Source organism: Telopea speciosissima, chromosome 9 (genome assembly GCF_018873765.1).
Source record: "Telopea speciosissima isolate NSW1024214 ecotype Mountain lineage chromosome 9, Tspe_v1, whole genome shotgun sequence".
Classification (NCBI taxonomy): Eukaryota; Viridiplantae; Streptophyta; class Magnoliopsida; order Proteales; family Proteaceae; genus Telopea; species Telopea speciosissima.
Window position 1 is genome coordinate 63,300,558 of NC_057924.1, and position 24,468 is coordinate 63,325,025.

The 24,468-nt window shown below is 39.1% G+C and overlaps 1 protein-coding gene across 2 annotated transcripts in view; it reads right to left on the minus strand.

Moving 5' to 3' along the window:
• LOC122639508 (nuclear-pore anchor) overlaps nucleotides 1-24,468 on the minus strand; it is a 113,243-nt gene that overhangs the window by 13,705 nt on the left and 75,070 nt on the right. For both annotated transcript variants that reach the window (XM_043832373.1, XM_043832372.1), the window contains exons 29-36: nucleotides 21,477-21,560; nucleotides 21,317-21,391; nucleotides 21,007-21,191; nucleotides 20,812-20,914; nucleotides 7,073-7,189; nucleotides 4,479-4,571; nucleotides 865-1,023; nucleotides 718-771 (exon numbers count right to left, since the gene is read on the minus strand). In XM_043832373.1, the coding sequence (XP_043688308.1) occupies nucleotides 718-771; nucleotides 865-1,023; nucleotides 4,479-4,571; nucleotides 7,073-7,189; nucleotides 20,812-20,914; nucleotides 21,007-21,191; nucleotides 21,317-21,391; nucleotides 21,477-21,560 (870 nt within the window). The remainder of the gene's footprint in view (nucleotides 1-717; nucleotides 772-864; nucleotides 1,024-4,478; nucleotides 4,572-7,072; nucleotides 7,190-20,811; nucleotides 20,915-21,006; nucleotides 21,192-21,316; nucleotides 21,392-21,476; nucleotides 21,561-24,468) is intronic.

Below are 24,468 nucleotides of genomic sequence, written 5' to 3' on the forward strand. Positions count from 1 at the left end.
TAAATCTTGGTCGAAACTTACAATTTTGATCGAGATACCTCGGTTTCTCAAGAAACCAAGAAGATACTTGGTATGAGTCAGTTTTCAACTGGTTTCGACCATATTTTTTTGCATATTTGAGTAGTTTCGACCGAAAAATACCAAGTTTTGACCAATTTTAAACAGTCTTGGTTAAACCAGTTTTGACAACACATGTTGGTTGAAACTTGGAAAATCTCGGTTTCCTGGCTGGTCGAAACCGACCTTGAAACCGAGATTTAGAACCTCGGTCACCTAGACACCATAACAACTATGGTGTAAAATATGAAATTTGGTCCTTTTTACTCATAAATATGAAAGGACTAATATGCAAAATAAGGAAAAAAAAAACCTAACTTATAAAGAAAGCAGGAGTAAGGCTGAGAACATTATGACTCTCCCCAATGATGAGGTCCTCTACCTATCCAACACTCTAGCATTGGCAATGTCATACTCATACCTTTAAGTAACTCAAACAAATGACAACTAATATCCACAAAAAATCAGCTACATGCAAATTCAACTAAAAAAATCCGAGAGTTATATCATTATGGGAAGTATTAACATTCTAATAATGATTAAAGTCTTTTCTGATGAATATTGAATTGAATGGAATCTTGAGCAATAGTGCGACATATTAACTTCCACGAGGATCAGTAGATTGTAATATCAGTAAAGACAGTATTTAATTCAACATACTTGTGACTGCAAGCGAAGCTTTTCCTGCTTTAATAGAGAGATCTCTGTTTCCGCCTGCGAACCATAAAGCATTAGACAGTTCTTAAAGAAAATAATTGAAGTATAGAAGCATGTCAAAGGGAGAGGGGGAGGGGGGAAGGAACTTACTATCTCCTTTGATCTCCTGAGGTAACTAATCACATTTTGCAAGTCACCATCACCCTGTGTATATGGACTTGCACTTCCAGAGGAAATCCCAGCAGAACTGCGGTCCTTCTCGGCCAATTTAATGTGCAAAGCCTCAAGGCGATCATGTAGTATCTTGTTCTGAATAGAGGAGATAAATAAAATAAGAAAATTACTTGAGACTACCAAAAGTTTGGTGTAACCCACTAGAGTACAGAAAGAATAAACTATGTAGCAGAGAGCCAGTAACATTCAAACTTATCACAGAAAACATTGCCAAGGTTTTTAAGAGCGGTATAAACCAAATGTGAGACTAGGTATACCAGGACAATGACCAATTCCAAGAGCAGTATAAACCAAATTTACGTATTGATTTGTTTCAAACTTCCAATAGCTTGCTTCTTCAGTCTACTGTCCTCTAGTTCTATTTTGATTTTTAATGACTTGATATGGTTTAATAGTGATATTTGATGACTCGATGTGACTTAATGTAGATTTTTGATGACTTCATGTGGCTCAATGTTGATTTTTGATGACTTGATGTGGCTTCATGTTGATTTTTGATGATATAGGAATATATTATAGCATACTAAATAATGTTAGAAGAGGGGAAATAAAAAATAACACTTGGGTGCCATGATCGCCTAGGCATCCCTAGGTAGGCGACAATTTGTAGCAGAAAAGAGGAACCAGTTTCTGACAAAAGATTAATTATAAGCCAAGTCATATTAATTGGGATTCTAAGTCACCAAAAAGATGAGGATTCAGAAATACTTATAGAAGAGAAGAATCGCAGGAATGGAACCCAATCAGCAATCAGGAGAAATTTAATTACTAAACAAATACAGGTCTGATTGGCCAAAAATTCTGGTCAAGTGGCCTAACAGTCAAGGAGAACAAACTCATAAAGTTTGTAAACAATCCGACCAAAGTTTTTAAATATGGAAGTACCCTTCTGTAGGTAGGAAACAGGAAAACCCAGAAAAGAAATAGAATTCATTGCAGGGTTTAAGAGGTCTCAGAACATAATCGAATATTGGTCTTGATTTAATGAATAAGCAGTAATATGGAGCCCTAGACAGTCAGGGAAATTAGGTTTAGCAAATCAGAACTTAAAACTGATAAACAAGAAAAGAAACCGAAGAGGAATGAAGCAGGAAAACAATAACAGAACAATAACTAGTTAAGAGAAACAGAAATCAAGAACATATGGAAAATAACATGTGCAGGATGGAGAAAACATAGACTGGCCTGTTCGATTGAAGAAGAAAGAAAAATATGCAGTTCAGGAATTCCACCTAAATTATTGACCTGGCATCCCACCAAGGCCTCCTGGAATCACCACCCACCAGGTTTATACTAAATCACACAGCAGAGAGAACTATGAATCTCACAGAACGGACAGGCCTTGCAAAGTGTTGGCCAAGGTGGAGAAGAATTTTTCCCTTTCACAAGGAATGGATTTGGGTACGATATGACATTTGGCGGCAAGTCTATTTGCGATGTGGTGGGAAAGCTACGCAACAATGTCTCAAATTTGGATGGAACGTAACATCAGAAAATGGTCCACTAATCTAGAACCTTCCTTCAGATCTGGGACTTCATAGCATTTTATGTCAAAAATAAAGTTGTAAGGATTTCTACTAATTGTGCTACCTTCCCAAGGAATAGATATATTGTTGTCTCCTAGGGTATCCCTCCCTCCCTGCTCCTCCCTCTGCCCCCTTCTTAAGGGGTGAGCTTTGTATTTTATTTTTTCTGTTCTCTTGTATCTCCCCCTTTTATTTTGGGCACCCCAGTTTTTCCTCTTTTGGTAATGAATTGGAAACTGAATGGGAAACTACACCCAACAACCAGTCTGATCTCTTCCCGGTTCGGTTTAGATTTGCACTTGAAAACCGATTGTTCTAAACCGAATAGGAACCGGTAAAACTGGACCTAATAAACTCAAATTTCTCTACTGCCTTACGTTCAAGGAAAGGCTGGTTCTGTGTTTCTAAGGAACTGTATTTCTAAAGTGGCTTTTCATTATGTTAGAATGTAGAGTAAGAGAATCCGCAATATATATTGAGATGGTAAGCTTTAGTTATTCTAAGCTTATCTGTTCATGCTCTCAAGTTAGGTGTAAAAGGAATGGAATTAAAGGGTACAAAGGTGAAATCAAATGTGAACCACCACTACAAACCACATGTAAACTGGAATTAAACACATTATAAATCGGAATTGCAAACTGTTTTCCAAAACCGGCACTACAAACCACATGTAAACCGGATGTTAACTGGATAACGAAAATCGAATAGATACCGGTAAAACCAGACCGAATGCAAAACGATTCTGATTTTGGATGATTCCTATTCGGTTCGATTTTGATTTGCAACTTATCAAAATATAAACTGAACCAAAATCAGATCGGATAACCGGAACCGGACTGATCGACACCTTTACTAACATGACCATAAAACTGAATAAAATGAACGAAAAAAAACTTAAAACATAGTTGGACATAGCTGGACTCAGAGAGTCCCTAATCCAGCAAACTACTATCACTTTAATAAAAAAAAATAAAAAAAAGATAGGACTCTATGACCCCACAACTTGACTGGATATAAGATTTCTGGAGTGACCAGGGACTAGGGAAATCCTGGAACCGCAAGCTGTGTAAAAGAGTCCAAACTGAGCTCCATCACTTCTGGTTTCTAGAAAAAATTGGATTGAACCATCCTTGAACCATAGGAGATAGACTTGAACCTGACTAATCACAGGCAGCTTCTTCTTTTCTTCTTTCTTCTGCTGGAAGCTAAATTCTGCATCACTTATTTTTGCCCTGCCTAGGCAACATAGGTTGTAATCATTGAAGAGAAATCTAAATCTGTTCATAATGCTGAGTTTGACTCACCACAAAATCACTGAGTTGACTTACAGTCTCTCACTGTCATCTTATAATTCTAGCCTCAACTCAATAAACATCTCCCCAGACAAATTTTGGAAAAAAAAAAACAAAAAAAGTGGAATACTCATACAGCCCCAATGTTTCACTTTGTAGTTTTATAATTAATGTAAGTTGTAGAAACCTAATATATTGAGCACACTTAACATGTAACTTCCAAGATTATGTAGTTAATTACAGGTCAAGTACAGGATTGCATGCAAGTCCATCAATGTGTGGCAAACATTTCAACATTGAAACTGTAACATATATGATCCTACAGTCTATGCAATAAAACCATGCCGTCAACAAAGACTACCTTATAAGATTTTTTTTGGGAGTATGTCTAACATTAGAAATATGCTAACACATCATAAAAACAACTTGACCCTGCATAAGCGGGACCAGCACGGGGTAATGGTCCTTTTTTTTTATTTGTAAAGGAACATAAGCTAACTTATCAACACATAGTCCATATGATCTGCCTCACACATATCCAAACACAGATAAGTACCTCTGTAGTATACATCAACAAATCAAAAGAATAAATCACAGAGTGGAATTTAGAAGGAGAAAGGAAAAAAGAGAGTAGATAGAATATCCAAACACAGGCACATCAAATGCATTGAGCGAAGAAAAAAAAAAAAAAACGCATTGAGCAACCACCTACCTGTTCATTAATTTCAGTGAATTTTCTCTCAGCTTCATTCTTTGATTGCTCCAACACAGACTTTTCACTTTCCCATTTTGTCTTCAGTATGTCCTGTGATAAACAAAAATAGGGCATATCATCAGAGCTTATTAGAACAAGAAATTCAATGGGGAAAATGAATAAAATCCAAGGGATTCTTCCACAGCATACAAGGAAATAAGAGACCAAAAGCTATCACATGTATTCTGTTTCAAGGATACCTACCTTTGGATTACTCCCAACTTACAGGCTGTTAACAAGAATAAAAAGGTCAGGATGTTATTCAAACACCCAACAATACATTAAAATTTATGACCTCTTTCAAGATCTTGTAGAACTTTTTTAACCAATGAATAAATATTGAAAAAAAAATCGAATTTTAGAGTTGGGTGCTAGAACAGGTTGTAGACAGAAACTGTTCAGAAACCTGAATGTTCCAGCTCTAAAGGTTTAAAAACACCAAAAATTTGAACTAGATTGATGACTAACTGGTCAAACGTCTCCGGCCACCAAATGACCTGGACAAGGATTGGACCATTCACCCTCTCCTGAGAACAAACCTAAACAGTATCATTCACCCATCTAAGAATCTGTCAACTGTCCATACACTTAGCTGCGGTCAACGATTCAATACATTGGTCTTGTGAACCCCTAAAAGTGCTGCTCATAAAAAAACTGAATCAATATCATCTTACAGTGGACCAAGCTGGAAGGTGCCCAAACCACTCTACATGTTCTGTAGCCATGGCCCAAGATATTGGCATAATCACAGTTTTTACCAAAAAATCATAGAGCAGTACCACAGGTTGGATCATTCCAAATTGTCCACTGAATCAGTCAGGATCCTTCTCGACTGAAACCGATGCAGATCAGGTGATCTGATACCAAGGTTTTAAACTATGGTTTTGACAAACCATAAACCTAGGCAATCAGATCCTGGTCAGAATTCAGAACATTGACCACCAGCCCCATAACGATTGCCAAGGCCCCTAGAACAAAATAGAAGGATTGAGGGAAGAAGAAAAGAAGGAAAAATAAAAAGAACAAGAAACTTCAACTTGGTCATGGAACTGTCCAATTGTGGACAATGGAACATTGGTCATGACAGTCTGACCATTACTGCATTGTCATCACCACCACATTGTCAATTAGTCATCACCATACTTGGTGAGATGGGCTACTGCTCAGACGAGGATCAACTACTGTTCTCTACCTGTTTGTCTGGGGAAAACAATGCCTCCCATATAGTAAAGAGAAATGATCATAGGACCACCCTCAACCTTGACCAGCCTTTCAACTGCATATGAATAGGATTAAGGCATACAAAACTCTTGTTGGTAGCACAATGATACATTCTCCTGATTCAATATAGAATCGTCAATAAGTAGACAAAGCATTTTCTATGATATATTACTGACTTCTCAATTACAAACCACTTTAACCTCAAACCATCCAGACTGCAAACCAGTTGATAGAATGAACTGACCCCTCATCCAGCTTTTAAATACAATGGCTATAATTTAATACAACAATTATCCTTGCATACAGTCATGTGCATTGGTCTGACATTTGTTTTATAACTAACAGATGAAATCATTATTGATAGAAGCATTAGTACAAAGATACAAGGCCCACAACACGTGGACAATGGAAAGACACCCAAAACTCTAAACACAATTTGCAAACCAGACCCCCACGACAGCATAGGCAATGAGCTCCCAAAAAGCCAACGCATTGGCATTGCATTTCCCTGATCTTCTCAATTTTTTGTTTGCCAGTATTTCAAATTTTATTAGATTAGAAAGATTTTTACTTATCCTATGATGTACAAACAATTTGAATCTAATTCTAACTATCTCACACCTTAGAATTTTCTGATTCAATTTGACTCTTAACACATTGATAAATATAATCCTATGAACGTTATTTATGTTTTTGTGAAATAGAAAAATATTTAACAAAGATAATAGCTAATTTACAACAACAACTAAGGGTTGGACATAATTCTAATGTCACAAAGACGGCCCAGAACTGGGGAAATGTGAAGACCAAATGCTTTCTTTTTATTTAAAATTTTCTTTCAGAGTCCTTCATAAATATGTATGCAATTATGTGGAGTGTGCATAGGTCCTCTACCAGGAAATCAACATAAAGAATTATAGACTTCATGCTACCCAAGAATACATTAAACTATACCCACAAATCTGTAGATGTCTATCTGTGCTTGCTAATAAATACTAATCTTTCAGAGAATGGAATAGACATAATGATCCTCCATGATGAGTAAGCAAAAAAAGCATTCGACATGCACATCTGGTACTGAATCAATAACCCACTTTGATGAACATAACACAACAGAACATTTTGACTATTATCAAGAAAACAGAGACCTAATCACCAAGGCAAAGCCATGCAATCTGAATGTCATAAAGAATTGAAAAGAAAAAGAAGAAACAGCAACAAAACCAAAATTAACTGATCCAAAAGAAGAAAAAGCAACAAAACCAAAATTAACTAATCCAAAAGGCTCAGTAAATAGTAGGAGAAGACCACAACGTAGTGAAGAGTGCTACATTTTCACTTTTCTGTGCGTCCGCCAATTTCCGTAACTCTGATGCTTCCTCTTGCAGTGATGCCAAAGATTGAGAAGTCATTGTTAACTCCTGAATTGTCTCTGACTGTAGGATGACCTGAATGTACAATATAGGAGTAATAAATCAGAAACATTACCCAGCCAACTAAAACTCAACTCCAACGAATTCAACAAAGCCTTGTCCCCAGTACTTGGGTTAGCTACCCAATCCAGTTCACCATTTCACTCCATTGAGGTCATATTCACATGATAAATAAGAACATTCAAAAAATAAATGTCTGGAAAGAATGATAAATTACACATGTTTGCTACTTGGAATAACATACTCATATGAATTAACTAGCTGAAATATGGCATCTGCCAATCTTGTAAATCAACCAATATGGATAAACTAAGGGGTTGGTTTGATTGCCAACTCTCGCATATTACTTTAAACCCAGATTTATTAAAACATAAGTAAATATAGATCTCAAGATCTATTTTTGAGAGGATGTGACTACTAAAGAAAAGGCCAAAAGGGTGAAACAGGATTTTGGGAGGAACCATATTGTAGCAAACCTCATCTTATGGATGCCTTTGCAGGCTTAAGGTAAGAGTGAAACAAGAGAATACAGTTGCCTAACATTTTAGAGGGGAAGTACTGTAGTTATTACATATGTAATAGTTGCTTTGGTGGTAGCATCTCATCTTTGGGGAAAGTACAGAACCCTAGAAGTCTCACCCCCTTGTGATATCCTAGGTACTTGGGAAAGAATGAAAATATAGTTATATTCAAGGATGAATTCGCTTCAAAAAGGTTGGGCAGGCAACTCTATTCTTCTTGATCACACTCAGCAGCATAGTTCCAAGGGCTTTGAGGGACCTCACTTTTAGAGACCAAGGAAACAGAAATATAACTTCAATGAGGCATATTAAGAGCCTGTCTTATAAAGCTCCTTGTACAGCTAGCATACACTTTGATCAGTCCTGTCCAAGTGATGTCATTGGTTACTGTGATCTAAGGTCAAAGAAAAAAAAATTATGAAACACTAGATTAGTGATAAATCTAAACATTTCAATCTACCCTAAATTCCATAATACAGAATTAAACTTTAAATTCAGATATATAATAACTAGAGAATAAAACCAGGTCTGGAACTTAAATATGAATGAGATCGTAAAGATTCTCACTAAGAGATCGGTTTAGATGGCAGAATCACCGCTGCCTGTTGGTGTTAGAAAGAAAAGAAAAAATTCAATCCTGTCAATTAGATTTCTTCAACTAAAGAATTCCTGCACAACAGATTAGTGTCATTGAAAATAGCTGAGGGAGAAGAAAGCAGAGAGATAGTTTGAAGGCAAATGGCAGCAACACCAACCTATATGGCCGTCAGCCTCACAATCAAATAACTTTATTCCATGGCAAAAGCTTTTGCGGATGGAAGTCTAAAAGGGTAACTTTTGGACAATACACCTAGTTCTACCACGTGACTGGGTGATATGGGAATTCCAACCATTGAATATTTAGAGAATGGTCTGGATTTGCCGTGTCAACATTTCAGACTCAAATTAAATCAAATACCCTCCCCACTATTGGCATCATTTTTCAGCCGACCATGCATTGGAACGGACCCTCCTACGGTCCTAGATTTTTTCAATGCTTTATTTATTCCAATTCCCAAATAGGATGAAACTTTATATCCAAGCAGGGGACCTTGGAGTCTATCTGTCAACGAAATTTTGTCCTGTCCAAACTGCCACATGGCAGGAGTGCAGGACTAGATGCCCATACGCAGATTCTACATTAAGAGTTTAAGACTGCAATTCGCCGAAAACGCTTCTTTATTCCATGCCAAATAACGCCAAAAACTCATATACAGACCTATTTACAAAGACCAATTTGACTCATTTTAGAATTCCGGGAACAAAATAACTAAACTAGTATCTCTTTGAGTTACCTTAACAGACGCTTTATAAAAAACCTAATAAAATAGGAAATATTGACTCCTATTTGACTAAATAAATGATTCAATTAAGTGATCTTAATAAGGATAGGACTTATCCACGTTTTTCCCTTATAGAATCTTAAATAAGAAGGAAATTAAAGAGACATACAACAGCAACTACTCAGCCTTATCCCCACTAAATGGGGTCGCTTACATGGATCCTTGCCATCCAATCATCTCTATTTGAAGCTATACTTTATAAGCCTGCCCCCTTGCTCTTTTAGCTACTTTAGTCTGAATCAAATCACTCTTTCATATTGGGGAATCTAATGGTCTCCGCTGAACATGGCCATACCATCAAAAACGAGTTTCTTGTAGCTTATCATGTATCAGAGCTACTCCCAAATCAGCTTTAATTTGATCATTTCTTAATTTATCCTTCCTAGTTTTGCCACACATCCATCTCAGCTACAATGAGTGTATCTATATAATGCCTCTTAACTGCCCAACATTCCGCATCATACAATCATAGCTGATCATATGATTGTCCTATAATTTTCCTTTAAAGTTTAATAGGAAAAAGTCGATCACACAACACTCCGGACGCACCCATCAACTACATCCTATTTTAATTCTTTGTGAAACATCAACCTCTATATCACCTTCTTTATTTATGATAGAGCCCAGATATCTAAAATAATCACTTTACGGAATCTCCCTCTAATCAATACTCATTACCTCATTATCCGTCTTAGTGTAACTAAAATTACACACTTTAGTTACACACCATATACTCCATTTCCATTCTACTTATCTTAAAACCTTTTGATTCCAAGGTTGATCTCCATAACTCCAGCTTGGCACTAATCCTTGCTTTCATCTCATCCACCAAAACAATATCATCAGCAATAAACATACATTAGGGAACGTGATCATGAATGTCTTTGGTTAACTAATCTAAATAAGGGCTGACATAACCCAATTGTAATTGGAATTTACTATCTAGACCCCCACAGTTCATACACTAGTCATCACACCACTATACATAATCTTTAACTATGTCTACATATATGCTTGAAACACTTCTCTTCTCTAGCGCTTACCAAAGTAACTCTCTAAGGACTTTGTGTCATAAGCTTTTCTAGGTCATCAAAGACCATATATTGAGATCCTCCTTTCAACCATAAATCTTTCCACAAGTCTCCTAAGTAAATAGCTTCTTCCCCGGCCCTAGTTCCCTACCCTTCCTTGGCTCGTTCCCCTCCTCCCAGTGAATACTGTCACTGCTATAAGAGTACTCCATCTTCCTCCCGTTCTAGCTCCTCGGAGCTTTCGTTGCAACCCTCCCCCTCCAATGATCCCCTGCTCCATTTGGAACATTTGTGGCTTCAAAGCCCCGGCTAAATAAGATGTCATTAGATCTCACCTCAATCCCCTGCTCCATTTCAAATATTCTAAGTCCTCCCTTTGCTGTCTCTTGGAAACCAAAGTTCTTGAATCCAATGCCCCCTGCATTGCCTCCTCCATCGCCCCCTCCTGGTCCCTCTTCTCCAACTACTCTCACTTTCTCAATGGTCGCATTTGGATCAGCTACGAACCCTCCCAGCTTCTCATCCAGTTTCCTCTTGCTCCTCTCAATTCATCCACCTCAATATTTTTGACCCTCCTGGTAATCACCTCTTCTTCTTAACGGTGGTGTATGCCATAAACCGTAACTCTGATAGGCTCCCTCTCTGGGATGACATCTGCTCCCTCTCCTCCTCCGTGGGTTCTTCTCCTTGGGGAATGGACGGAGATTTCAATGTTGCCAGATCCAGCCTTGAAAAACTTGGAGGCTCCCTTATAGATCTTCAAGTTGTCGAGGCTTTCAACTCTTGCCTCGACGACTCTGGGCTTAACGACCTCAGATGGTTGGGTGCCAACCTCACTTGGCACAATAGACGCGTTGGCCCCGACAAAGTAGCCTGCAAACTTGACAAAGTTCTTGTTAATGAGACTTGGCTTTCCTCCTTCCCCTCTTCCTATGCCTCTTTTGACCTCCCGGGCATCTTCGATCATAGCCCATATCCCTCTTCGTCCTCCCTTACATCTCCTTTGGTCCTAAGCCTTTTAAATTCTTCGACATGAGATCCAACCATCAGGACTTTCTCCCCATTGTCAAAGCTGACTGGGACATCCTTGTCAAATCCTTCTCCACTTCCCTTTTTGCCTTTTCCAAAAAGCTCAAAAATGTCAAATTCAATCAAGTTTAGGAACATGTCCAACTTTGGCAACATTTCTTCCTGCATCTCATTTTGTAGGAACAAACTTTCCTTCATCCAATCTTGTCTCCAATTAGACCTCCTCAATCCCTCCCTAGCCATTGAAGAAAAGCAGTCCTCCATTGACCTCTCCTCCCTCCGGGCCCAAGAAGAAAGCTTCCTTAAACAAAAATCCCGCATCACGTGGTTAGAGCCTGGAGATTTTAATACAGCCTTCTTCCACCGGTCCCTTAAAGCTAGAACAAATTCCAACTCTATCCATTCTCTCACCTCTAGTGATGGCTCTCTTCTCACTAGTGTGATATCAAATTGGAAGCAGTGTCCTACTTTTCCAAGATCCTCTATCCCCCTCCCCTCTCTCCAATCTCCTCAGCCTCCCTTCCCGGAATATCTCATCAATAAATTCATCCCCTTCCACCTCTTTGGCACCCTCCAATCCATCCCCTTTGATACAGAGATCCTTCACGCGGTCCGCTCCCACAAATCTAACAAAGCCCTTGGCCTGATGGGTTCAGTATGGGTTTTTTCTTCTCCTGCTGGGATATCATCAGTGCTGACCTCATCCATGCTATAAAAAGCTTCTTTTTCACCCCCAACCAAATCCAAAAACATCAATCACACCTTCCTCTGTCTCATCCCCAAGAAAGCGAGAGCTTCCTCCATGGCTGACTTTCGGCCTATCTCCCTCTGTAACCTCCTCTACAAATTCATTGCCAAAATCCTTGCCAACCGACGCCAATTGGTTGTTAACTCCCTGGTTAGTACTAACCAATCGGCATTCATAGATAGCCACAGCATAGCAAACAACATCATTCTCTGTCAAGAAATTGTTAGAGGCTTTGACTGTAAATCCCACTCCCCCTCCGCCCTCCTCAAAATAGTCATCCACAAAGCCTTCGACTCCATCAGATGGGATTTCGTTTCTCAAGCCCTCTCCAAAATGTCCTCCCTCCCCCCCCCCCCCATTTTGTTAACTAGATCAGTTCCTGCATTTCCTCCACTCGCTTCTCGGCCCTTGTCAACGGCAGCCCGGCTGGTTATTTTCCCTCTTCTACTGATATCCGGCAAGGCAGTCCCCTCTCCCCCTTCCTATTTAGCTTATCACTTGAAGTCCTCTCCCGCAACATTCAGTCCAAAACTGACCTCCATCTTATCACCCTCATTCCCAAATGCAAAGTCACAAACCTGACCCACCTTGCCCTTGCTGATGACCTCATAATATTCTCCAAGGCTAAAACCTTCTCCATTGAGTCCATCATGTCCTCCCTCTGCCTTTTCCAAACCCTCTCCCGCATGCGCATCAACCTTACCAAGTCCCACATTTTCCTAGCAAGGGTTCCGACTCCACTAAAGCCCTCCTCTTCCATCTTGCAGGGTTGTCCTTAGGTTCCCTTCCTATTAGATACCTCAACCTCCCCCTCATCCCAACCAGGCTGACTGCCCACCATTGTTCCCCCATTTTAGACCTCTTACGAAAAAGGCTGCAAAACTGGAAAGCTAGACTCCTCTCCTGTACAAGGTGCGTGGAGCTCATCAAATCTGTTCTCCAACCATTTTACATATATTGGTGTGGGGTCTTTGGGCTCGCCAAGGCAACCATAAAGGCTGCAGAGTGCATCATGTGTGCATTCCCCTGGAAAGATGTGGAATCCACTAAGTTTCTTCAACCCTTGAGTTAGGCATCTCTTTGCCTCCACAAATCTGAAGGGGGACTAGGCCTCAGAAGAATTAAAGATGACAATCTGGTTGGCTCCCTCAAGCTGATTTGGAAGCTCCTTATGAAGAAGAATAGCATTTGGACATCTTGGGTCTACGCTGGCCTCCTCCGCAAGGACACTATTTGGTCGGTTAACTTCTCCTTTGATGCTTCATGGGTCAGGTGCAGAATCCTGCAAGTCAGACACATTGCCATTGATGCCATATCTTGCAGAATTGATGATGGCCTATCCACTTCCCTTTGGAATGACAAATGACATCCCTCAGGTGTTCTTTCTTCAGTGGTGAGTCATAGGAACATCTACTCCTCAGGGCTTGACAGAAGCACTATGGTTGCCTCCATCATCTCCAGAGGTATCTGCCCCCCCCCCCCCCCGACTCCCCCTTTACCCAATACTTGGAGATGTAAGACTAGACCAGATAGGATCAAAAAGAAAATCTCCAAAGAACAAGAAAGAGAGCAATGGAAACAAAAATCATACGAGGGAACCAAGAGAACAATGGGATGTAAGAATAAGAGAAACAAGAGAACAACGGGAAGTAAGAACAAAGGAAACAAGAGAACAATGGAAACTCAAATGAGGGAACAATTTCCTTGCTTGAAGTAACAAATAAAAAACCACAAATTGTAATCTGTTGAAGTAAAACTAATCTTGATGTAATAATCTTCAAGAAATCAATGTGACAATCAGTTGAAAGAAATTCCAGCAGCTTGTAGTACTCTTGAACTCGATTTTAACAAAATTAGGGTTTGGATTCAATAACCGATGGAAGGGGATGGGCATCTCACCCAACCTATCTCAGGATTTTAACAAAGGCTAAAGCCAATATTTCATTAATCAAATTCGTGTTCAAGGCTGGCCTCCTTTACAAACTTATATGGAAGACTAAAAAATAGACTTAGACACTAAAAAGGAAAGGCCTAACCCTATCCTTAACTAATAAGGTAACCTAAATTGACAAAGAAAGTGAAATAATAAAGAAAATAGACTCAAAATAGGACTTTAACTAAACTAAGGAAGTAAATCCCGTTTTCCATTTTTCTACCCATATTTTAGGCCCATTAAATTGGCCAATTACAAAATAAACCATTAGATCAAAAGCCCAACACCTACATAACCCAACACAAAGCTTATTTTCAATAAAATAAGCCCTCTAAGTGACTTATTTACATCAAGCTCCCTTCCCCCCTCCCCCAATTCCCCCTGACCATCATGGTAGAGGTGATGTGACCCTTTTCTCATCCATCACCAGCACATCCAGGTCTCCCCTTCATGCGGCCTTTGTTGGAATGGGCAAAAAGATGTGGATCACATATCCTTCTCATGCCCCTTTGCTGCCTCCATTTGAAAAAGAGTCTTGACATTGTTGGCCAGGCAGAAGAAGGCATCTTCTCCTTCAAAGAGACTGGGTCTGGATTGACATGACTTTTGGAGGAAATACTATATGTGAAGCTGCCGGCAAGCTAGCATTTTGTGCAACTATCTCTCACATTTGGATGGAACACAACCTTCGGAGATGGACTTCCAACTCTTACTCTCTAGATCAGATTTTGCAATGCCATCTTCTTTGATGTTTCCACTAAGCTTGCCTCGCTCAACCCCACTCCTATAAGGCTTCTCCAAGGAACAGGCTCATTGTTGTATTCGGGGTCTTCCTATTTACCTGTTGCAGCCAGCTCCCCTCCTAGGCTTGCTTTGTTCCTCTTTTCTCTTTCTTTTGCCCTCGGGCTTGTATATTCTCCCCTTCTTTTCTTCGTAATATAATTTTTACTCATCCGAAAATAAAATTAGCTTCTGCAGTGAATCTTCCAGCATAAAACCAAATCAAAACTCCTAAATACCAAGGCAATGAGACTAGGCAATTCCATCAATTCCTAGTTAAATTTAATAACTTAAACCCAAAGAAATAAGACAGTAACTCCCAAAACCGTGGATAGTAATTAATCTAGACATTAGGCTTTATATTCTAACCTAATACAATTAAACCCAACATTAACAAAGCCCAACACTAATAACACCTCAAGGAGAAGCTTCCATATCAACTTTTTTATCTGTCTGCTAGACCAATCACTATTGTTGTTTAGGAGGTTCACAACCTCTTTAAGAGGAGAAAAGGGAAAAAGGAACTAATGGCTCTCAAAATTGACATGTCCAAGGCCAAAGACAGGCTATAATGGCACATAGTGTTGGACATGCTGACAGATTTTGGGTCTCAAATCAAAATGGATTGGCAAAATCAACACTCCCCTGTCGTTTTCAATCAAAACAAACTGGTTTGCTTTTGGCTCCTCTACTCCTTCTAAGAAATCTTTAGGTAAGAAGCCTAAAGCCTTGTCGTACCCTTGTAAAGATTATTGTTATGGGAAGAGAGAGCCAAAATAATTCATTAAGTTAAAGTAACTAGATCTCCCACTCATTACTCGCTAATTCTTTAAGATCATATTACTTGTCGATGCCTATTGCTTGTTCTTTAAAGCTGGAACTGAAAAGCTTCATTCAGTTTCTCCTCAATCTCTTCTCAATCTCAAGGCAGAAAAATTTTTTTTGGATGAATTCATTCATTACCAAAACCCCAAAGAGGGGGGGGGGGAGAGAGAATATACAAGGGAAGAGACGGGGGGAACAACTCCGAAGCAAAGCCTTAAGAACGAGAGCCCGGAAACTGAGAAAAGCAAACATGTAAACCCCAAGAGAAAACAATATGCCTGTTCCTTAGGGAATCTATCACTGAATAATCATGAATAATCACCACTTCCAAGCATCAGAAGCCAAGAAGCTTGGGGGTTGCCTATGGGTTTATGGGTGGCTTGTGCGGTATGAAGTGAGGATTATTCCAAACCCACACCTGCGATTGGTACTGCCTTTTTGTCATTCAAAAGCCAGCTTCTAGATACAAGCTTAGCCAAACATGCACATAGTAGTGAGATCCAAAAGACCAGATCACCAGATTACAATCTTAGAAAGCCAATGGTAGTCACTTTCGGGCAGAGTTATTCTTATAAATCTCCCTTTGCCAAATTGTTCTTATGCGCAATGGAAGGATAACTTTGCAAAACAAAAAAATTGACCCATAACTAGCTACCTTCAAAGAGGAGACTTGGAAGGGAAGAAAAAAAGACTAGGATGGAGGTTTCTTCATGAAGATAAATCCTTGTGGAATCAAGTCTTAAGTTTCAGGAACATCCCAAAAGCAGACCTACTTCAATTACATTGCCCCTCTAATGCGTCTAACAATTGGGAAGGAATCTTAAAGGTTTAGAGAGATTAAAAGATGTCGGTTAGTAAAAATAGCTGGGAAAATAATCAACTTCCAGGATGACCCTTGACTCCCTAACATTCACAATTTCAAGATACCTTGTGAGATTACAAAAAATGACTCTGTTAAAGTAGTGGCAGATCTCTTAATGGAAGGTCTAAATCTAGGAACACCTCCACTTTTGGACAACATAAGAGATGGACTTTGCCAATTTCAAGAATAGGTAATCTCAACGCCAGTAATCTTTCAAGTTCCAGTAGGAATGAAGCATCTTCAAGCTATAACAGTGGATATAAAATCAAATCAGGAACCTAGCTTGAGACAGAAGACGAAGGATACAGAATTGAACTGCCAGTTAGTCAAACTGTCATGTTATCACCCAATGCAGTGTAACTGCTGTGGCAAGGAAATTTTCTGCCTGTTAGCTATTGGAATGTAATTCCATTAGGAACTCTATCAATTTTGAAGAATCTAGTTCAACTCTCTTAGAGATCTTTTCGAAATCAACAAAATTTATGCCGAACATCATATCTTTAAACTTTGTCTTACTCATGGCCTAACTCTGGACCACAACACAAAGCAGGTGAAGAAGCTTCCAGATTGAGTCCACCTTGGAATGGATAGTGGAAACTTCAGATGGATGGAACTCTTAAACAGCATCTAGTACTGGAATCGGTTGGATCTGGGATGATAAAGGATTTCCTCATGCACAAGCTTGTCAAAATAAGTATGCAGGAGCAGGATGGAAGCGCAGCACCACAACAAATGGATGTCCGAGCTTTGCTTGATGGAATTCCACCATAGTTATTGTTAGAATAATGTACACCAGAATACCGCCACGGTATTCTGGTCCTTTTGGGGTTAATTTTAAGTTATTAAGTGTTTAGTTGGCTGTGTGGGTTTAGTCCCACATCGCCTAGCTTATATAAGTTATAACTTCCCCACTATTATAAATAGAGGGGGCCTTTCTCTCATTAATACAAGCAATTCTATTATTTTATTTCCTCTCTCTGACCCTCGATTCAACCAACATGGTATCAGAGCTGGTCTGATCTAGGTTAGAGAGACTAACCCTAATTTCTCCCTCCTTTCCTTCCAATCGATCTCTCCTCTTCTTCTCCCTTTTTCTCGTTTTTTCCGGCTCCTGTTTTTCTCCTTTTCAGCACAAAAACAGGGGCAGCACTAATGAGGTAAACATCATATCGATGATTTAGTGCTGCCCCCTTTCACTCCTATCGTTCTTTATTAAAAAAAACAGCCGGAAGCCTCTTCTGCGATTTTGGGGTTCCTCCTTCTTTGAGATCAGATTTCGATAAACTTGATCCTCTAATAGAGGAACACCCTATGCAGCCTTTTTCCAGCCCTATGTTACCCTATTCCTACACCTAACTTCCCTCTTTTCTTTTTCTCCATCAATTATTATTTTTTCCAGCCTAGATCCCCAAATCGATTTCACCTTGTCAGGGTCTTTCAAAACCCTGACTCCAATCGATGTTGGAGTTTCCTTTGTCAGATGCAGCCAATATTTCATGGATATTTCCCACCTGATCCAAGCCCTAATCGACCTCAGTTTGAACACAATCTGATGGCTGTATCTGTCCCTACAGCAAAATCTTCTCACCCTGCCTTTTATGGTTCCCTGTATAAACCCTAATTGAAATCGACCTTAGGGGTGCAGGTTTGAATTCTTGCTGCCTTTTTTTTTAGGGATGATTACTCAACCTACAGAAAACACTCGACCTCAGTTTTTGCTTCTTTCCAAGAATTTGAAGACCCCTAACCCCAATCGATCCTTCTTTTCAGGGTTTTTTTCAAAACCCTGCCCATATCGATTTTGGGTTAGGGTTGTTTGCTGCTATTTGGAATTTTTTTTTTGTTGGTGTTTCTACCATCACGAAGGACATTCTACTTCAACTATTTATGGCTTGAAGAAGGTCTACTGCCCAAGATAGCTGCTGCTCTCATTATCTGCGATTTTTAGGTATTTCTCCCATGTGAAGATCAAGTCTCCATTACCAAGGAGATTGGTCATTCGAACTGGAGATCCATTCCAGCAGTTTTTGGTCAGCAAGTATTACAATAGGCAAGTACCTTAGACATATCAGCCTCACCTTTGTTGAAGACCCCTTCCCTACAATCGATATTCACTTTCAGGGTTTTTTACAAAACCCTGGCTATAATCGATCTAAGGGGTAGGGCAGTCCACAGTTGCTAATTTTTTGAGGAGAGTTTTATCAACATCAGAGGAGTATACAGCCCATTATTCAGCATCTTACATCAGGTTTTTTAGTAAAAAAATTCCAGTTCATTCTGTTGACTTGATTTCTTCAATTATCAAGTTGTTTTTCTTGTTCCTATATGGCTGGCTGCTTCAACTACCTATGGATTTGTCTGGTTATTTATCTTATTTGGCTGGTTATTATGAGCTTCACTACCTACCTAGCTGGTGTTATTGATTGGCTTCTGTAAGCATGACTGGTTGATGTGTTATTGCTGCCTTCATGTGGAATACTGCTGCCCTATAATTGTGACTGTGTTTCCTCTTATTGGAGATCGAATTTCTCTCGTTATTGAAGACTCGAATCTACTACCCTGGAGATCAACCTATTTGGGATTACCACAGTGTGTTCCACGAATTTTTTGGTTGCACCTACGAACCTATTCAATTATGTGAAGCTTTTCTGGTTAATATCCGGCATACTTTGGAGCCTGCGTACTAGCATTGTTACAGATTCAGATCTGATCCAGTTTTGTTGAGGCTACTTCCATTCATTGCTGTCCGGATATCTTCTTAGTATTGTCTAGTATGTGGGAGTTTCTACCATGAAAACTTTTGCACAATTGCTCCTCCCTGTTTGAAGATTGAACAAGCCTTGACAATTGGAGCATTTCCTTACTTCGAATCAGATTTGCATCTTTTTCAGATCTGAATATTGGGGTTAGGAGTTTCTCCCCTGCAGGGGTTTCCATTCAAAGTGTTTGTTTGATTGATGGAAGAAAGTTGGAGCTTTCTATGTTACCCAAGTTAATCCTACTCCATTATCCCACTGCTGTTTTTCCTTCTCCACCTCCCAAAACATACCTTTGGCATTACCCATAACACCCTTGGAAGTTAATGGTATTCTCTTCTTTACCATTTCTTCTTTTTCCCATTACACTAGGCAGCCACTGAACCATTCTAGAATGTTATGTTTTGCCCTATCTCTAACCTAATCTCTCTTATGTCCACGTGCACTACACGTGAGGGGGGGGATTATATACAGTATACCTACAGCCATTGCAGAGAGCAGAACATGCAGGAACACTTTGTGCAAAACATAGAAGGTCAGAGATTTCACCATTGCCAATGGGTATCTACTTTGTTATTAGGTTAAAGTTTGTTATAAGGGGGAGGTTGGCCCTTAAAAGTTTTGAAGATGTTTGGTTATTGCCTGCCCATATGAGGTTCTACAGTTTGGTTGTTTCCGCTACTTGATCTTTATTGCTGCTTAACTCATCTGCTTGCTGCCCTAGTTACTTACCTTCAAGATTATCAGTCAAAGATTCATCCCTGGACAATTGTTGAAGATTGGTAACAATTGATCAAGTCTGCCCAAGTTTGAAGGTCTATTTTTTTCAAGTTTTTGAAGGACTATTTGGGAGCTGCATTCCTTTTGGAGCTAGATTCTGCTACAACTTATTTTTCCCATTTTTCATTCAAGTTGGGCATTAGTACCTTGTATGCGCCAACTTGAGGGGGAGTGTTAGCATTGTTATGGAGAGAGTTTTTCTTTAGTCCACGCTGGATCTTCCTTCTTTCATATTTGTATAATCCAGCGTGAGGGGGAGTGTTAGAATAATGTACACCAGAATATCGTGGGGGTATTCTGGTCCTTTTGGGGTTAATTTTAAGTTATTAAGTGTTTAGTTGGCTATGTGGGTTTAGTCCCACATCGCCTAGCTTATATAAGTTGTAACTTCCCCTCTATTATAAATAGAGGGGGCCTTTCTCTCATTAATACAAGCAATTCTATTATTTTATTTCCTCTTTCTGACCCTCGATTCAACCAACAGTTATCAAGGCGACAAGGCATTGGAGAGGGTCCAAAATCAAGTCGGCACCAATACAGCGGACCAAAGCGTCCGCCTAGGCGCTCAAGGCTACCAAGGAGCCTGGACGCCTAGGCATTGCTTAGGCGACGCCTTGATAACTATGACTTCCACAAGCAAGGGCAATTAACATCACCTGGAGGTGCATATTAATGCAGCTCAAGTGGTCTCTTGGATGAAGTCAGACACCATTGGTGATCGGCAATGGGGCATTCTCTCCCTACAGTTTGATGATAGAGACCTGGAATAGTCGCCTAGATTAGGTTTATAATTTTTGTAAAGGTTCTTCCATATTTTGAACAGGGTCTGAGGCAGTTCAGTAGGTTCAGTCTGAGTTCGACTCTAGTAGTGGTAACTTGTATGCTTGTCATGATGTTTTGCTGCACTTGATAAAAGATCTATTACCCAGAAGAAAAAAAAAAGGACTTAATATCACATAGGGAGCACAGTTGCTCAACAACTATTCCAACCTGTCTTTCATAATTCTTTTGAGTAGTGTGCCATCGTTGGAGAGCCTTCTCCAAATCTTCTTTCAATGAAGACATTTGGATTTCCATCCCCGTAATTTGAGACCTAATATAAGAGAAACAACATGAGAAACTCAATGCAACAAACACAAGACATTTACAGAAAAGTAGCACCAAAAGTTACTGAAATAGCCTCACTGTTTCACAGAAATTGCTTCCTTCACACTGCTGATTTCAGATAAAGCAGAATCCAGAGCCACTTCCTTCACAGCAACTACAGAAGCAGCGTCTTTGGACTTTGATATAGAATCACTTTCGAGTTCCGAGACTCTTTCTCTAAGCAAAAGAAGTTCAGCTTCCAGTGACTTCTTCAATCTGTCTGACTATAATAACACGATATGACCAAGAAAGGGGGAAAATAGTGGGGTTACATATCCAACAAGATGACCTAAACATAGAAATGTTGGGAAAATAGCATCGAAAAAAACATAATATACAAGTAAATTACCTCATCCTTGAACTTTTCATGAGCTGACTCCATTTGTTTCAATGCGGCTTCATTCACTTGTGCGATATTTTTATACTGCCAAGAATTGAGAGTCGGACATATAATTTTTACCAAGTGCTAAAGAGTAAACTAATAAGCCTGTTCCAAGGTGCAAAAAAACCTGTAGCATGTGATCCTTATTAGCTTGAGCCTCCTCTTTCAGTTTTTCAACCTCTTCTTTCGCTTTGTGCAGGTCCATCATCATCTAACAAAATCATTTTGCACAGGAAAAGAAATCAGAGAAATTTATCAATTTCACAAACATATACAACATCCTGATGGAAATTTGAACAAGAAAGAGAGCTCTAAGTGACACAAAGTATATGATAAACATATGGAAATAATTCCAATATAAGCATAGCAGATATTACTGTAGAATTCCTCAGGAAAAATTTCAAGGGCAATAATTTCAAAAACATATGAGCCTAGATAAGAAAAAATTCTCAACTAAACAATAGCAAGCACATCAATTAAATATACACAGGAAAAAAAATCAGAAAAAGGGTATGTCATCAACAACTAAGAAAAATGTAAGCTAAATAGAGGAACTGATATCTAATACTTGAATAACATTTTTTGTTCCTTTTTTGAAAGTCCCTCTATCAAAGCTTTGAGAATAGATTTGTTTCAAAAAAGAAACTTTGAACCAGACTGCAATTGTGCTACTGCTATAGGGAGATGACAGATAATTATTCATTCATTCTGAGATAGCTCTGATGCTTTGGAGATACTTCATGGGATCATTGGATGCTGAATGGATACCCACATCCCAGCTAAATATTAGTTATATTTTATTCAGCCAACATTTGAACCTGAATTATCAACCATTGATTTAATGGATAATGATCTCTAATGACCTGCCAAGAGGTATAATAAAGGAATGGCAATATATTTCAAAATAATTCTAGAAGATGGCCAAACTGAGAGGGCCCATGGACCACTGCAACAATGAATATTCAAGGTTTTGGAAATCCTAGTAGGGGCATGGAGAATGATCTCTAATGACGTTCCAGGAGGTAAAATAAAGGAACAGCAATATATTTCAAAATAATTCTAGAAGCTGGTAAAACTGAGAGGGCCCATGGACCACTCCAACAATGAAATTTCAAGGTTTTGGAAACCCTAGTAGGGGCATACCCAGTGCACGAGGCTCCTACCACTGCGGTTGATGAGCACATTTATGTGTGAAATCTTAGGGCATAAAGCATACATTTTACCACATTGGACAGAGTTACTCGGTGCTTTCTTGTGCTTTTCAGGGTTTAGGTGAATTATTGTGAAAATGGAGGAGATGATGCTAAGGAGATGTTTATAAGCTTTCTAGAGGTGTTAATAGTATGGATGCATAGCCCATCGAGTCAGCTTCGCAACGGTTCAAACGGCACTTGATTCCGAGTTGAAACGAAGAAGTTATGGCCGTTTCCATAACGACGTGCGAAAATGGTCTGCAGGGGTTTATTTATAATTATTGACAGTCGGACGGGGACAAAGTGAAGCAGAAGTTCGGATTCCAGGGGCCTTAACGCAATTATCAGAAGTTACTTTACTGTACCCGAAAGATTCCATTTGGAAGGCTCTGGGCAGTCCAACTTCAACTTGAGATATCTTGGGCTCCCCAACTCCGAATTGGACGAAATTTGGGTCTATTTTGGGTGATTTTTCGCAAGGAACACAATGGTGAGGCCTATATAAGCACCCCATGCTCCACGTTTTCTGAAGGACAGAATGGGTATTTTTTTTATTCTTGAAGGAATCCTAGTCAGCACCCTTACTCTCTCTCTCCTCCAACTTCTCAAGGGCACTTCTGGAATTCTACTTGGGATAGATTTATATTTTCTCATCTATGAAAGGTTGAAAAATCAAAGATGCTTTGATTTTATTGCTTGGAGAAGATATCTACAAAGAAAAGGAAGCACTTGTTAGAATTGAAAGTTTACTTTTCTAGAAATAGAAGGTCTATGTAAACAATCTTCTCTTCTTCTTCTTTCTATTTTTTTTCTTAGGATTCAAGGAATTGTAAAAGAGGAAAGAGAAGAGAAAATTCTCTTTTCTTAGGGAATATTTCTCCTACACTTCCATCTTCTCTCTTCTCCTCTCTTCCACCTATAAATACCCCCTACCTCTCTTGTAAAAATTGCTCATTCACTTAGTGAAATTTCTTCTCTTCTTCTCCTTCTAATTTGTGATTTTTGGCTTTTCTAAGTTCTAGTTTGCTTTTATGATTTTTAGTTGATGGTTATAATAGGTTTAGTTTATGCTTTAATTTTAATTTAAGTCTTCAATTGGGTTGTAACTTCTTAATTCTAGTTTAGGTTTTAAGCCTTCTAGTCTAAGTTCTTGAGCTGATGACAAGACTTGAAGATTTAGAAGAGGAGGCCATGGTAAGTTTATGCAAGTATTCAAGCTTTTCAATTACATTCATGCAAGCACATCCAGGTTTTACTATCTAAACTCTCAATCTCATTCTCCATCTCCTCTATCTCTCTCTATCTTCTTCTTCTTCCCCCTCTATTTCTTTTATTTTAATTTTATATGGTTGTGGTTTATGGATGCATTTTTATTCCCTTATTTCTTTTTATGTGGTTAGTATGTGTGGCTGCATTTTTATTCCTTTCAATTCGCTTTAGTTTGATAGGTTAGATGCTCATGTATTAGGACGCCGATTTAATCTCTTAATTTTGTTAGATGCTTATGAGTTAGGATGCATTGATTTTCTTTAGTTTAATTAGTTTAATTTAACACTTTAATTTGGTTCACTTTGCATTACTTTTAAGTTAGTTAAATAGAGTGGTGTATATCTCCTCGTGTTCGACCCGTAGCTACGATTGACCCGTACGCTTGCGGTTTTATTTTAACTCAAACAGCGGTGTCTGGGGATGGTCATAATGTACGCAGCCTTACCTTTGCTTACGCAGAGAGGCTGTTTCCAGACTCGAACCCATTACCACTTGGTGACAAATGGAGCAACCTTTTCCGTAGGTTTTGGAAACCCTACAGCAAATAAATAAGTGGTGTGAATTTATTAACGGATAACCAACCGAGATAAGTTGATGTTTCTTTTTATTTTAAGTTCCGGTTTCAACCACCCATTCACCCAAAGAAAGCTCGGTCAC